Genomic DNA, 16,453 nt, shown 5'->3' with positions numbered 1-16,453 from the left:
CCCTTGTTTTAGCCAATCACAAGAATGCACCCCACGTTTTTGCACCTCATTATATCCATGCGATATAATTAAATCTACTGTATGATTAAAACGATGAGTGGGCCTGGTGACATTTTGCTTGACTCCAAAAGAGTGTATTAGGTCAGTAAACGCAAGTCCTAATGCATCATTTGTATTATCAACGTGAATATTAAAATCTCCCATGATTAGCGCCTTATCAACTGTAACCAGAAGGTCTGAGAAGAAATCTGCAAATTGTATATGTAATGAAAAAAATATTTATTAAAAAATTATTAAATTCTTTTAGGAATTCTGTACACGGCCCTGGTGGTCTATACACAGTAGCCAGAGCAAGAGATACATTAGATTTCTTTTGCTTGTCTGACAGTGTAACATCAAAAACAACTTGACCCCAAAGAGCTAGTTAATTATAGACCGATCTCGAATCTCCCTTTTCTGTCCAAGATACTAGAAAAGGTAGTATCCTCACAATTATATTCCTTGTTAGAGAAAAATGGTATCCGTGGGGATTTCCAGTCAGGATTTAGACCGTATCATAGTACTGAGACTACTCTCCTTAGAGTTACAAATGACCTGCTCTTATCATCTGATCGTGGCTGTATATCTCTTTTAGTGCTATTGGATCTTCTTGTCCTGTGCCCTTGTTTTGTCTAGTCCTTGTGATTCTATGTTCTTGTCTTGCTCCTTGTTTTAGTAATTTGTTTGTTCTTGCCCTTTGCTTTCATTTGTAATATTTATTTAGTTTTCTAGTCTTGATTCTTGGTTTTGTTTGATCATTCTCTTAAGTTGGTTAAATTGGTAATTTCTTATTTTGTTACTTTACTTTTAGTTCATTGGTTTATATTTTTTGTCTTGGATTTAACTTGTGTTTTTGTGGAGCTTTGTCCTGTCTAGTCTTGTTCGAGCTCCTGACCTGTCCCCATGTGTCCCGCCATGGTTCTACCCGCCTGGCATCTGGTCTGTCTCCAGAGTCAGTGGTCAACAAGTTTCTGAGCTCTACTCTATGGTGCCTTGTGTGGCCTTCTCTATCAGCCTGGTCTTGCTGCCCCCTCTGTTGCCCAAGTATTCTGCCAGTTGTTTCCTGAAGCCTTCTCAGTGGCCTTCCCTAGCTGTTCTGTTTATTGTGTTCCTGTTGTGGTATCTGTTGTGCACTTCACTACCTCTTGTATCAGTCTGTCTTGTCAATAAAACCTTGTTATCTCACTGCAATTGGGTCCTCCTTCCCAGATCCCTGACATTACAAGTGCAGTATGGAGTAACTCAAGGCTCAGTACTAGGGCCGTTGCTCTTCACAATTTAGACGTTACCCTTGGGAGATATCATCAGTAAACACAGTGTTAGCTTTCACTTTTATGCTGATGATACTCAGCTCCATATTTCTTCGCAGCCTGGTGAAACATACCATGTTACTAGCATTTGTAAAACTGCATTTTTCCATCTCAAAAATATATCTAAATTACAGCCTATGCTCTCAATGTCATGTGCAGAAATGTTAATCCATGTGTTAATGACGTCAAGGTTAGATTATTGTAATGCTTTACTGGGTGGTTGTTCTGCACACTTAACCGGGACTGGATCTGGGAACACTTCCCATAACACCCGATGTACTTGCTACATCATTAGAAGAATGGCATCTATGCTAATATTAGTCTGTTTCTCTCTTATTCCGAGGTCACCGTAGCCACCAGATCCAGTCTGTTTCCAGATCAGAGGGTCACTGCAGTCACCTGGATCCAATACGGATCCAGCCCAGATGCTGGATTAGCCCCAGATACAGACCCTTTTGTAAAGACCTTAGGAAACAGATGATTCTTCTGCACAATCTGACTTTGCTGCAGCCTGGGATTAAACTGCTGGTTTTGTCTGGCGTTGACTAGTCACTGGTTTCGTCTGACATTGACTAGTCGCCTTTCCTATAGAAGGCGCAACAGTATAATAAATCTTTGAAGCACTTCCACATTTACGTTTCCAAACAATTAAAATGACAAATAAATGATACTTTGAAAGGTCAAGTCAAGTCGAGTCTCCTTTAATTATAAAGCGCTTTAAACAAAATACATTGCGTCAAAGCAACTGAACAACATTAATTTGAAAGCCCTGAATGGTTTAGCACCTCAGTATTAGTATGATCTCTTGTTACATTATAATCCTCCATGTCCGCTGCATTCTCAAAACTCAACTGCAATTTGGAAATACCTAGAATATCAAAATCAACTGCGGGTGGCAGATCCTTTTCCTATTTGGCGCCTAAACTAGTGTTGTCACGGTACCAAAATTTCAGTATTCGGTACCGATACCAGTGAATATCCAGGGTTCTCGGTACCAATTTCGGTACCAAAGCAAAACACAAAAATATGCTAATTAAAAAAAAACTTTTTAGCACTAAAATAAAACCAATGCCATTCTTTATACTTATTTACAATTGTGTTTAAATTTTTTCTACAAGTTATATAATTATGAAAAACAGTAAACAAGTTTCACCCAAATTTAATTTGTCTTTTAATTTATGAAATTTAAACACATTTTATTTTTGGTAAATAAAGGGGATTTGCTATTTAAATTAAATCATGGAAGAAATATTGTGATTTATTTCTTTAAAAAATAAAGTTTTATAAATTTTTTCAACAGTAGTAGCAGTATCACATACATTTTACTAAATAATAGTAATATTTCTAGCACAATGCCTTTATGTAAAAATTTACTTTTAGGCCTAATGAATGCATATTTGTCATTTTTACTGAACTTAAGACTGGTGGTGATGCTTAAGATATTTTTGGTCATTGAGGGTTTCTGTAAAAAAAAATAGTAATAGATCATATTAATTATTATTAAAAGATAATACTACTACTAATTCTACTATCATACTAATGTATATACAATGCACTATGAATTGATGAGCTGCTGGGTTCATGAATATTAATCACGTTGTCTGCGTTCGGTCAAACTGATTTGCTGAAATCAAAACAGGGACGGTACTAGATCAGCGCCAACCAATGAAATTGCCATTTGCGCATTAGCTCCGCCCACTACCGGAGAAACCGGTATGTCTTCTGCTTGTTCAAAAATTAATATGAATAATTCTAAATGAACTCCATTATTTTGACAGGAGAAGACAACAAAGAATAGTTTACATATAGCGTGTCGATTCAGCGTGGTAAGACTCTCGCTCTCTCTCTTTGCATGTGTGAGAAACAGCGCTATCAGTAAAGCAACGGTGAGTCGTGCGCCTTCACAAAGAGTTTACAGAGCATCAAATACAGGTACGCTGTGCATCCATTGAGATGAACTGAAAAGTTCAGATCGCTTGATGGAGAGAGAACTCTGAAGCTCAGATGCTGAAATTAATGCAAGTGTCTTGCGCTTCAGTCTATGTAGTAAACAAACCCGCACGTCTCTGCCATTCATTAATTCACACAGAGACACGCAGAACACGGATTCATATTTCCAACAACTTTTTCGGCTTAACATTTACAGATACTGGTCCATATGGAGATTTGATTTGATTAATTTATGCTAACTTTGACAAATTCCATGACTGTCCATATTAAAATCTAAGTTTAATTTTCATGACTGGATTTTGAGATTCCATCCTCGTTTTCTGCTTTGCGGAAATCATAGTGCTGAAACGGGTTTGAATGGGACCTCGGTACTACCGGTACTTAAAGAAACCTGGTACCATCACATTTAAAAAATTTTAGAACCGATTTGGTACCGAAGTACTGGGTCTTTTGACAACACTAGCCTAAACTCTGGAATAACCTACCAAACTTTGTTAGGGAGGCAGACACACTCATGCAGTTTAAATCTAGATTAAAGACCCATCTCTTTAACCTGGCTTACACATAACACTAATATGCTTATAATATCCAAATCCGTTAATGGATTTTTAGGCTGCATTAATTATGTAAACCGGAACCGGGAACACTTCCCATAAAACCAGATTTCCTTGCTACATCATTAGAAGAATGGCATCTACACAAATATTAGTCTGTTTCTCTCTTATTCCGAAGTCACCGTAGCCACCATATCCAGGACAACTAGAGCCCCAGATACAGAACCCCTGTAAAGACTTTGTCTCAGACGACCACCAGGACAAGACCACAGGAAACAGATGATTCATCTGCACGATCTGACTTTGCTGCAGCCTGGAATTGAACTGCTGGTTTCGTGAATTTTCAGAGGAGAACTGGCCCCCCAACTGAGCCTGGTTTCTCCCAAGGTTTTTTCTTCATTCTGAATGAATACAGTTCAATTCCAGCCTGCAGCAAAATCAGATTGTGCAGAAGAATCATCTGTTTCCTGTGGTCTTGTCCCGGTGGTCGCCTTAGACAAGATCTTTACAGGGGATCTGTGTCTGGCTCTAGTTGTCCTGGTCTCCGCTGTCTTTCAGGGCTATAGAAGTCCTTTCTGGGTGCTGAACCACCATCTGGTCTGGATACATACTGGATCCGGGTGACTGCAGTGACCCTCTGATCTGGATACACACTGGATCGGGTGGCTAGGGTGACCTCAGAACAAGAGAGAAACAGACTAATATTAGCATAGATGCCATTCTTCTAATGATGTAGCGAGTACATCGGATGTTATGGGAAGTGTTCCCGGTTCCGGTTTACAAAATTAATGCAGCCTAAAAATCCATTAACGGATTTGGACATTAGAAGCACATTAGTGTGTTATGTGTAATCCAGGTCTTTAAAGAGATGGGTCTTTAATCTAGATTTAAACTGCAAGAGTGTGTCTGCCTCCCGAACAATGTTAGGTAGGTTATTCCAGCGTTTAGGTGCCAAATAGGAAAAGGATCTGCCACTTGCAGTTGATTATGATATTCTAGGTATTATCAAGGATGGATAATAACATGGAGGATTATAATGTAACAAGAGCTCATTCAAATACTGAGGTGCAAAACCCTTCAGGTCCACAAGACATGTGTGATCATATTACTGGATGCTCGAAATTGAACAGGAGAACGCACATTCTAAACAGCTTATTGTACAAGTTAATTGCTGTTCTAATCTAATGCGCTGCTGCACAGTAACGTACACACTTAGGCTATACACAGTAGCTTGCGCGTCATGTGCAGATCGCTCACGCACAGAATCATTCAGCGCGGAAATGTAATGTCAATGCTGTTCTGTGATTTCTCAATAAAATAGCTTAGAAACTGAAAAGTTCAAGCATATATTTGTTAATAACTAAATCCCACAGCATCACTACTACTAGAGAGACTTGGCCATGTAGAAATAATTTGCACAATCGCTTTCACTAATGCATTCATTTAAATGTAATCTTTACTGTGCTACTTTATCTGTATCTGATTTAGAATGAGCAAAAATCGGTGAGAAATAAAACGACCCAAAGGTAAAAGAACCGATCAAAATAAACTGATATAGGAGCAATAGCCATGTATGAAGTGCTGTCTCATATGCCATAGCTGTGCACAAGCTCCTTTTTTTCACAGCTCCAGACTTATTTGTTCATTAATGATGTCATCAGGGACGAGTCGACTTCGGCTCGACTTTCATCACATAAAAGTTGACTTTAAAAAAATCAGAAGTCGTTCAATCCCTACTTGACAGGAGCATTGGCCACCTGCACTGTCATGATGCGGATGCCACTGAACTTGGGGGTACGCCGGGTAAACTGAATTGTATAGCCGAGGCTGATGGTCTACAGAAGCCAGCGAGAAGGGCTGGGTAGTGCTTGCCAGGCACCCAGACACAGTCTGTATCAAGATCAGAGGATGGATCATCTCCTAGAAAATCTCAGACGACCACCGTGAAAGGACCACAAGAAACAGATGATTCATCTGAATTTGCTGCAGCCTGGAATTGAACTGCTGGTTTCATCTGTCCAGAGGAGAACTGGCCTCCCAACTGAACCTGGCTTCTCCCAAGGTTTTTTCTCCATTCTGTCACCGATGGAGTTTTGACATGTACAGTATTACGTGAAGCATTCATATAGTCTGTATTTATATAGTTTATGTGTAGGGAAACATTTATACACAGTATATTTATAATCAAAATCTGTTGTTACTAGGTTAGTTGTATATAAGTTTATACTGTTTTAATTCATTGTTGTATGTCTGTATTTAAGTAGCACCATGGTCCTGTGAGGCATTACATTTCGTTATACTGAATGCCCACACATATAGCAGAATGACAATTAAGGTCAACTTTACTTGACTTGTCTTGAAAGCATAGCCGACATCTCCGGATCCGATTCAGGCCTTGCCACCACCCCAGAGAGCGGCAAGCACAGCCGAATATTCCTCTCCAGAAAGCTCTCCTCTGATGCAGTGATCGACATCCGGCCGTCAGCAGGAGCACCAAAGGATACCGCTGGTATAGTTTATGAAGAGGGCTCAACACATTCCTTTGCTGGCTAAACTGGTTGCTAGCTAAGCAATGGTCCCCCAAGGGTTGGTTCCCTGAAGGGTTTATCCATGAACACCACTTCAGCATGTTTAATTCCCAGACACGTGAGGCAAGGCAAGTTTATTTATATAGCACATTTCATACACAATGGTAATTCAAGTTAAGTGCTTTACATAAAAGAAAGTAAATCACTTGGTATTTATAACTGACTCGATCCTAATGATCTAAGTGGTCTGTTAGGTTTATATTCTGTGAACATATCTGCAATATAATTTGGTCCTAAGTCATTTAGTGATTTATAAATGAGTAAAAGTACTTTAAAATCAATCCTTAATGTAACTAGAAGCCAGTGTAAGGACCTGAGGACTGGTGTGATGTGCTCAGATTTTCTGGTTTGATTCAGAATCCTGGCAGCAGCATTTTGGATGAGCTGCAGCTGTCTAATGGTCTTTTTGGGAAGGCCGGTGAGGAGACCATTACAATAGTCCACCCTGCTGGTGATAAAGGCACGAACAAGTTTCTCCAAGTCTTGACTGGAAACAAAACATCTAATTATTGCAATGTTTTTTAGATGATAGTATGCTGATTTAGTTACTGCTTTGACATGACCACTGAACCTAAGGTCTGTCTCCAGAATCACACCAAGATTCCTGACTTGATTTTTAGTTGTTTGACCCCTAGAATCAAGGTATGCATTCACCTTGAAAACCTCATCTTTGTTTCCAAATGCAATGACTTCAGTTTTTTCCTTGTTTAACTGAAGAAAGTTCTGGCACATCCAACTATTAATCTCATCAATACATTGGCAGAGGGAGTCAACGGGGCTGTAGTCATTTGGCAATAAGAATAGGTAAATCTGTGTATCATCAGCATAGCTGTGATAGGCAATTAGTCCCTTCTCATTATTTGACTTAGTGGGAGCATATAGAGGCTAAACAAGACCGGTGCAAGAATTGAGCCTTGTGGGACTCCACATGTCATGGACGTCCACTTAGACTTATGCTCTCCTAGACTCACATAATAGCCTCTCCCTTCTAAGTATGACCTGAACCATTTGAGTACCATGCCAGAAAGCCTGACCCAGCTTTCCAGTCTCTCTAGTAGTATGTTATGATCAACAGTGTCAAACGCAGCACTGAGATCTAGCAATATCAGCACTGATATTTTGCTAGAGTCAGAATTTAAGCGAATATCATTTATTATGTGTGAGTGCTGTCTCTGTGCTGTGATCTGGTCGGAAACCAGATTGAAAATTGTCCAGGTATCCATTTGAGTTTAAGTATTTGTTCAGCTGATTAAAAACTACCTTTTCTATAATTTTGCCTATAAAAGGAAGATTAGATATTGTTATATATTTGCTCAAAATGGTGTTATCAAGATTGCTCTTTTTCAGGAGGGGCTTGACAACTGCAGTTTTCAGGGAGTTTGGAAATGTCCCAGAAAGAAGTGAGGCATTCACCACTTCTAAAAGATCTGCTTCTAAACAGTTAAGCACACTTTTGAAATAAATATGTGGGAAGTGTGTCAAGATAGCAGGTTGACGATTTTAGGTGCTGCACTATTTCTTCCAAAATTTAGCTATCAATTGCTTCAAAAATAGACATACTATCTTTTTTATAGTGCAGCCAAATCTATCTGACCTCTGCATTGCTTGAGGATGTTCTAATTGCCTTCCTGATATTGATGATCTTCTCAGAAAAGAAGGAAGAAAACTCATTGCATTTGCTGTCTGAGAGCATTTCACTGGGAATATGACTTGGGGGGTTTATCAGTCTCTCACAGTGGCAAAAATAGTATGAGTGTTGTTTAAGTTACTGTTTATAAGGTTTGAGAAGAAATTCTGTCTAGCTATGGCTAGTTTCACATTAAAAGCATGAAGGCTGTCTTCATAGATGTTATAGTGAATTTCACGTTTCATCTTCCGCCACATCCGCTCGGCTTTTCTGCATTCTCTTTTCATAGTCTGAACTGCTGTTGATCTTGTCCAAACTGATTTCTGTCTGTTTTCTTACTGACTATTATTGGAGCAATATCATCAATAACATTCTTAACATTTGAGTTAAATGAATCAAGGAGAATATCAACAGAGTCTGCGGAAATGCTTGGTGTTAAAGATATAGCCTACATAAACAGCACAGTGTTCTCGTTAATGCATCTCCTTCTGACAGAGACCGATCTAGATTCAGTGGTAGCAGAGATCAATATATCAAAGAAAATACAGAAGTGATCAGATAAGTGCTACATCCTTAATAACAATGGATGACATGTTTAGACCCCTAATGATGATTAAATCTAGAGTGTGTCCACCTTTGTTTGCGGGTCCATGCACATACTGAATCAGGTCAAAAGTGTTTAGAACTGTTATCATTTATTTTGTTGATTTGTTTTCTGGATTATCTATGTGAATATTAAAATCCCCTGCAACAGCAAAACAGTCAAACTCTGAGGAAATAATTGATAGCATTTCTGTGACCTCTTCAACAAAGACTGGATAGTATTTTGGAGGCCAGTAAATAATGATAAACAGAATGTGTGGAGCACCTTTCACCACAATCCCTAGATATTCAAAAGCCAAGTACTGACCAAATGACACTTGCTTGCATTGATAGACATCTTTAAATAGAGCAGCTACACCTCCACCTCTTCTAACAGTCCTGCAGACACTCATGTAAGTAAAGTTAGGAGGGGCTGCTTCATTAAGGACCAGAGCCCCGCCCTCTATCATGTACACCTTCTACAGAGGCACCATCGAGAGCATCCTGTCGAGCTGCATCGCTGTGTGGTATGGCGCCTGCAACGCGTCCTGCCGAAAGACTCTGCATCGCATAGTGAGAGCAGCTGAGAAGATCATTGGTGTCTCACTCCCCTTCCTCCAGGACATTTATGGAACCCGTCTCACCCGCAAAGCCCTCTGCATCACAGGTGATCCCACCCACCCATCACACAGCTTCTTCAGCCTGCTGCCATCAGGGAGGAGATTTCGGAGTCTCCAGGCCAGGACCAGCAGACTGAAGGACAGCTTCATCCACCAGGCTGTCAGGAAGCTGAACTCACTCCCAAACTTGCCCCCCCCCTCCCCACTTCTGCCCCAGGCACCACTGAACTATGAACATCACCCACCGCCAGGTAATGACCGCATCCAGAAATGCACGGGTGAAATGGCATCTTCAATGACAATCCTTTGTCTTTACATAGATGCACCCATGTAAGCTCTTTAAGAGAAATAAGCTCTTTTAGGGACATGCTCTTTTAGGTGCGGAGATGCACAGCGGAAATGGCTGTTTTCAGCACAACAGGTGGTAGAGCAGCGTGAAGCTGAAACTTCTTGTTACAGGAACGACCACCGCTAAAGCACCGTCCACCAACAAATGAAGCTACCTAGACACGTCACACACAAAGCAGTTTGTTAGGAGAAGAATGATGTTGTGGCTCTGCTCCAAATTGAAAAGCTGGTATGCATTTCACCTGATGGCTTTTTATGCTCACACTGTTATCAGCAGCAGCTGGATGTAATTATTGCATGCCAATGTGCATTGGCTCATTTAGTTTACACTCAAAGTGGATTGGTCTAAGCGAGATCCCAATTCGTTGGCCAGCGACGTGAAGTTGAGAGTGACCGACTGAAAGCGAATCAGCTTTATACATTTATAAAGTTACTGAAAATTCTTATATACCCTATATAGCCTATATAAACGTCATTTTAAGGTTACTATTAAACAAACAAACAAAAAAAATCTTATACAACACTTATAGGAATACTGACATAAAAGAAAATTATAAACATTCAATGTTTTTTATTAAAGTCAACCATTTTAATCATCTATCCTTAGCAATATGATAAAATGATTTCCTCTTTGCTTTCCCCTTCCTGTTCCGGCATCCTGGCGTTCTGGTATCCAGCCATCCACCATGCTGAAATAGTAAGGTTTGTAAGGTCAAAACAGTTGCTTACTGACCACTGCCGACACCAGTGCTACAGCCACTCTAGCGCTTTCCTGATAGCCTGACAAAATGGTGGAGTTTGATTGTGTGATGTCAATCGCCAGAGCTCTATGGACAAAATTATGAGATGGAAATTTGTTCCCTAAAGAAATACAATAAAATCTGTTGATCTCATCTCCAGCCAAGCAGCAGACGGGCTTTATAAAACAGCCCGATCACAATGTTTTGCAGTGCACATGGAAGCTAATCTGCATTAACAATAAGGTACTATTGGTGGATTTTTTTCCTGAGTGTTATATTTTACAAGTCCTGCATGTTATATAATACTTGCAGATATATATTTAAAGTTAGTACAAAAGCCAATTAAATTAACAATAATACTTTGTATTATATATTATATATTATATATTTTATTTTATTAATATATTTTTGTTTGTTTGTCAATAATATTACTTTATGATAATAAGTAATTCAATAATATACTGTTGTCATGTTTTATTATTTGCTTTTCCAGCCTGAAGAATGAACAAGTCTGTTGGTTTTGATCTGGTATTTTCAACCTACGAATCGCTGGGCCCACGGAAATATGTATTGACTATTTTTATTGTTTTAGTTTACTCAGTTGCAACCTTAGCAAACATATTTATAATGCTTGTCATCTACTTAGAATCAAGTCTCCATAAACCAATGTATATATATTTGTTTAACCTGATATGCTGTGGACTGCTTGGAAGCAGTGCAGTTTGGCCAAAGGTGCTTTCAAATCTCCTAACTGGTTTGCACACTAGTTCATATGAGGGGTGTCTTCTCCAAGTCTATTTGCTTAGTATTTATGCTGCTTGCACTTACTCTACTTTAACAATAATGGCCTATGATAGGTATATATCCATTTGTAAGCCATTACAGTACCATAATATCATGAATCCTAGTAAAATTAAAATTTGGCTAATGTTAAGCAACTTAATTCCTGTTTTCTCAATAGCTGGTCAAATATATTTGACGTCAAGGATTCCTTTATGCAGCCATTCTCTTAATAAACTATTTTGTGATAACCTTTCTGTCATTAACATATCATGTGGTACAAGTAGCCTCAGCCTTTTAAGCAATGTGTATGGTTTACTTATAATAGTTTGTTTATCTGTGCTCCCTACATTTCTGATTTTATTGTCTTATGCGAAAATACTTTCTGTTAGTTTAAAGGTGTCAAAAAATAGTCAAAGCAAGGCACTTGGAACATGCATTCCTCATTTGATAATATTCATAAACTATTCCATAGCTACAATTTTTTCTGTTATATATAACAGACTAACTGTGTTTACGCCTAATGAGATGAATGTCTTTATATCAGTCCAAATAACACTGTTGCCACCACTTTTGCATCCAGTAATATATGGTGTTAGAACCAAAGAGATAAGAAAATGTACTGCTAAAATAACCAATAGATTGTGTGCATCAACAAACTGTTATTATACTTCAAAACTTAGAGTACCTAAAATATTTGCGATTTCTCTGTAAAATACTTGTTCTATATACAGCTTTATGTAAAACTACAGACAACCAAAGACATGATTAAAAGCAAATACTTTTGTACAATCTTTTGTCTACTTTCATATTGTGTATAGAGCCCGCAGTGCAATATGTGTTATTATACTGTGTATATATATATTTTTTTTTTTATAATTTATATAATCTTTTCAGAATTCTTTCATTAGTATGTGTCCATTCGGTTAAGTGATAGCAGGACTCAAGCTTACTTTAACACAAAACCTGATGATTTGTTGTCCAGCATGATTTGAGAATATTCTTTTACTTCAATATAAGCAGGAACATCTGACCTTTTTGCAATGGAGTTCACATGCTGGATATACTTTTTTCCAGGCTGACAGGGAATGAAATCATAATTTGTTTAAAACATTTTATTATGGTCTCAGATTTTTGACCCCACTGCAAGCTTATTTAGTTGATTTATCATATAAGTCTATATTCACATGTGCAAATTGCAAAATGTACTTATAGCGACCTAAAATAATAATAATAATAATAAAGTAAAATAATTTACTTTGTGGCAAAAATGATGATGTTTTGTGACATTTTTATTCTACTATATTTTAGAAGTGAAAAAAAGGCATATTTTGTATTATTGCATGATCAGTAATGCACAAATGACAGTGCAATTTATATTGAGTAGAGTAATTATAAAACAGAGCGATGTATAGATGCACAATCATTTCTAATTTGTTCTGCTCTCATGTATTTAAATCTAACCCATCTCAATAATATTTAGCAAACATATGTTCTGATTAGTGGTGATTTGTCACCATCTAGTGTTATCTTTTGGTTCGGTTGTTCTTTTTATCAATCATTGTGAAACAGAGACGTTGAAAGAGTGCAAAACTTTATTTATTTATTTATTTATTTATTTATTAGCAAATGTGTTCTGCCTCTTTCTCTTCATTTAAGATCTTTACGTTAAGCTTTAAAATTTAGAAGTCTACATTAGCTCTTACTTCTCACTAATAGAATGTAATAAAGTAAATATTTTTTATTGCCCCTAATGTTACCAGTTTAAAGTTTAATCATTGGTATAACTGAGATTAGAATTATTATTATTATTATTATTATTTTATTTTATTTTTATTGTTTTGCTCTGACAGAAGATTTCTATATAAAAACTCACATATAGATATGCAGAGCTAAGCTACAATAGCCTTGTTTTAGTAAATGCAGTAACATAATCTTGTCCACAAGATAGAGCATTTTTATAGGGAATACTAACCCAAAAAACACTCAAAATTACACATATATGACAAATGTAAAACTGTAATTTTAGTTTTTTGCTTGGCTCCATTTGCAATGGATCATTATTAATCATATATTTTTCCTGTAAACAAATAAGAGAGTGAACATCATTTCTTACTCAAAACTACTTTTGTTGTGTTTAATTTTGGGATTAATAATAATAATAATAATGTGCATCATATCTTCTATATGGGTCTGGCCACATCAACTCATTAACATCACAAGCAATGTTTTCTCTGCCAGAACAGAGGGGAAGTGGCGTTTGGAGGAGAGTATACAGCCCTGGCAAGGAGAATTGGTATGCATTGGTGGGGTGGGAGTTCATATACCTTTCAATGCCATGCTGAAAAGAACTCATCAACTGGGTTCAGAAATGGAGAATATAGTGTCAGGTTGAGCATCAAACCTTGTGGAAAGTTGATGACACAATTGCAGACCAGGGCAGCCCTTTTTTTTTCTTTCTTTTTTTTTTTTTTACAGTAAAGCAATGTTATTTTAAAGATATTTTCTGAATAAGTAGGATCAAACAACTTAACTGTAAAAAAAAAAAAAGACTGCCAACAAAATCTACCAAATTAAAAAAATCTAATTTGAAGTTAAAAAAAAGAAATGTTAAAAATAAAAAAATAAATAAAAAAAATTGCCTTACATGTATCCAATATCAATATGTATCCAGACCAGATGGTGGATCAGCACCTAGAGAGGACCTCTACATCCCTGAAAGACAGTGGAGACCAGGACAACTAGAGCCCCAGATACAGATCCCCTGTAAAGACCTTGTCTCAGAAGAGCACCAGGACAAGACCACAGGAAACAGATGATTCTTCTTCACAATCTGACTTTGCTGCAGCCTGGAATTGAACTACTGGTTTCGTCTGGTCAGAGGAGAACTGGCCCCCCAACTGAGCCTGGTTTCTCCCAAGGTTTTTTCTCCTTTCTGTCACCGATGGAGTTTTGGGTCCTTGCCATTGCCACCTCTGGCTTGATTGCAAATGATTGCACAGATACTATTTAAACTGAACAGAGATGACATCACTGAATTCAATGATGAACTGCCTTTAACTGTCATTTTGCATTATTGACACACTGTTTTCCTAATGAATGTTGTTCAGTTGCTTTGACGTAATGTATTTTGTTTAAATATAAATAAAGGTGACTTGACTATTTCCTGAATTATGAACAGCAGACACGTTCATTGTAAGACATGAATCTCTAGCAGTTTCTGCCTCAATTCAATGTGGCATGGAGATGATCAGTTTGTGGCACTGCTGTGGTGGTATGTGTAATGTTATCAATTCACATGTGATGATTTGCATACTGAGTGTTGATTGGTTGTTAGCTTTCTGTATGAGAGGCAATTGATATCCAGTAAAGACGGAAGCTAGACGCAAACGTGTGTGCTCTTGATTATTTCTTGGTACGACAATATTTTGAGTGACTACACAAGAACAATACATGGTGTCAGAAGTTTATTAATTGTGGCATGATGGATTCGTCAGGGGTTCCTACGCTGAAAATGGATTGGGACTCCTAAACTTGCTGGATGCATGGCGGAGATTTCGTCAGCATGTCCAGCTCATGTTCGCCGGGCCGCTGCGCGACAAGGAAGAGGAGACCATGTGTAGCTATCTGCTCCTTTGGGTAGGTGAAAAGGGGCGAGATGTTTATAATACATAGACATTATCGGCCGATGAATCCAAAAAACTGCAGTCTTACTATGATAAGTTTGAAGAGTATGTCATGCCAAAAGCAAACCCGATTTTTGCGAGGTACAAGTTTCATGTAAAAATACAAGGAGAGCACGAGACATTCGAGCACTTCATTACAGAGCTTAAACTGCTTGTGAAAAACTGTGGATATACAAACAGTGACGAAATGGTACGGGACCATATTGTTTTTGCAACTAACTCCCCAAAAGTCAGAGAAAAGCTGCTAAATCAAAGTGCTGATTTAACACTTGAAAAGGCGATTGATATAGCACGGTCGCACGAGGTTGTGCAAGACCAGCTCAGGATGACAAACGCACGTCCAACTGCAGCACAGAACCGTGCAGCACATGCGGTGATAAGCAAAAAGTCAACATCAGACAGACAGAAACACGGAGCAACCGCGAAGGAAGCGGATAGAGTTACTGACAAAAACAGGCAATGTGGCAGATGTGCACTGCAACACAATCAGAGGGACGCGTGTCCTGCAAAAGGCCGTCGGTGCAAAATATGCAATAAACTCAACCACTTCGCAAAAGTATGTAAATCAAAACAACCTGTTATACATAGAGCTGTACACACAGTGGGAAATATAGACATCTTGGAGGGGGATGGACTGTTCATTGATGCAATTAATAAAGAGCATGAAAGCACAGAATGTGAACAGGCTTTTCCAGAACTTGAATTAGGACATCAAGCAAGCAAAGTTAGCTTCAAATTGGATACTGTGGCCCAGGTGAACATTATTCCAGCCGGTAGATTTGAAAAGCTTTTCAGCACAACAGAACTGAAGTCCACAATGTGCTGTCTTACAGGCTATGTCGGAGAGCCACTGGATGTAAAAGGAAAATGTTAGCTTAACTGTAGATACAAAGACACAGAAGCTGTGCTGGAATTTTACATTGTGAGTACACATGCACCTACCATGCTTGGTTTGAGAGCATGCCTGGACCTGGGGTTGATAAAGCTTGTCTTTTTAGTTGATGCAGATACAAGCAAGACCTGTGATATCATGCAAGAGTTCCAGGATGTTTTTCATGGGATCGGTGAGTTTCCAGGAGAATGTACTATACACATAGATCCTACAGCTGTCCCTGTCGTGTATCTGCCCAGGAGGATTCCTTTCACGCTGCACAGTCGACTCAAGGAGGAGATAGACAGCATGGAAAAATCAGGCATTATTGTCAAAGTGACGGAACCCACAGACTGGGTTAATGCCCTGGTGGTCGTTGAAAAGCCCCGCACTGGAAAACTCAGGGTATGTTTAGATCCCAGAGACTTGAATAAAGCGATCAAAAGGCCACATTACCCCCTTCCGACACTGGACGACATAACCCCAAAACTCGCTGGAGCACAATTTTTCAGTGTGCTTGATGCAAAATCTGGGTATTGGGCAATCAAGCTGTCAGAGTCATCGTGAAAATTGACAACATTCAATGCTGTTGTGGGAAGGTACAGATTTCTACGTCTACCTTTTGGATTGATCTCTTCTCAAGATGAGTTTCAGAAAAAGATAGATGAGACTTATGAAGGGCTCGACGGAGTTGCAGCCATTGTAGACGACATACTCGTCTTTGGGAAAACAAAAGAGGAACATGATGCAAACTTGCG

At 38.5% G+C, this 16,453-nt stretch overlaps 1 protein-coding gene across 1 annotated transcript; it reads left to right on the top strand.

Annotated features, from left to right (window-relative positions):
* Positions 1 to 10,859: 10,859 nt before the first annotated feature.
* Positions 10,860 to 11,930, top strand: LOC132123254 (olfactory receptor 56A5-like). Its single transcript, XM_059533819.1, has one exon. The coding sequence runs from the start codon at positions 10,860 to 10,862 to the stop codon at positions 11,850 to 11,852; it is 993 nt and encodes a 330-aa protein (XP_059389802.1). The 3' UTR covers positions 11,853 to 11,930.
* The last annotated feature ends 4,523 nt before the right edge of the window (positions 11,931 to 16,453 follow it).

The sequence above is a fragment of the Carassius carassius genome, chromosome 41 (genome assembly GCF_963082965.1).
Source record: "Carassius carassius chromosome 41, fCarCar2.1, whole genome shotgun sequence".
In the NCBI taxonomy this organism is placed as follows: domain Eukaryota; kingdom Metazoa; phylum Chordata; class Actinopteri; order Cypriniformes; family Cyprinidae; genus Carassius; species Carassius carassius.
Note: the sequence above shows the minus strand (reverse complement) of the source record. Positions and strands in the feature narration are given on the sequence as shown.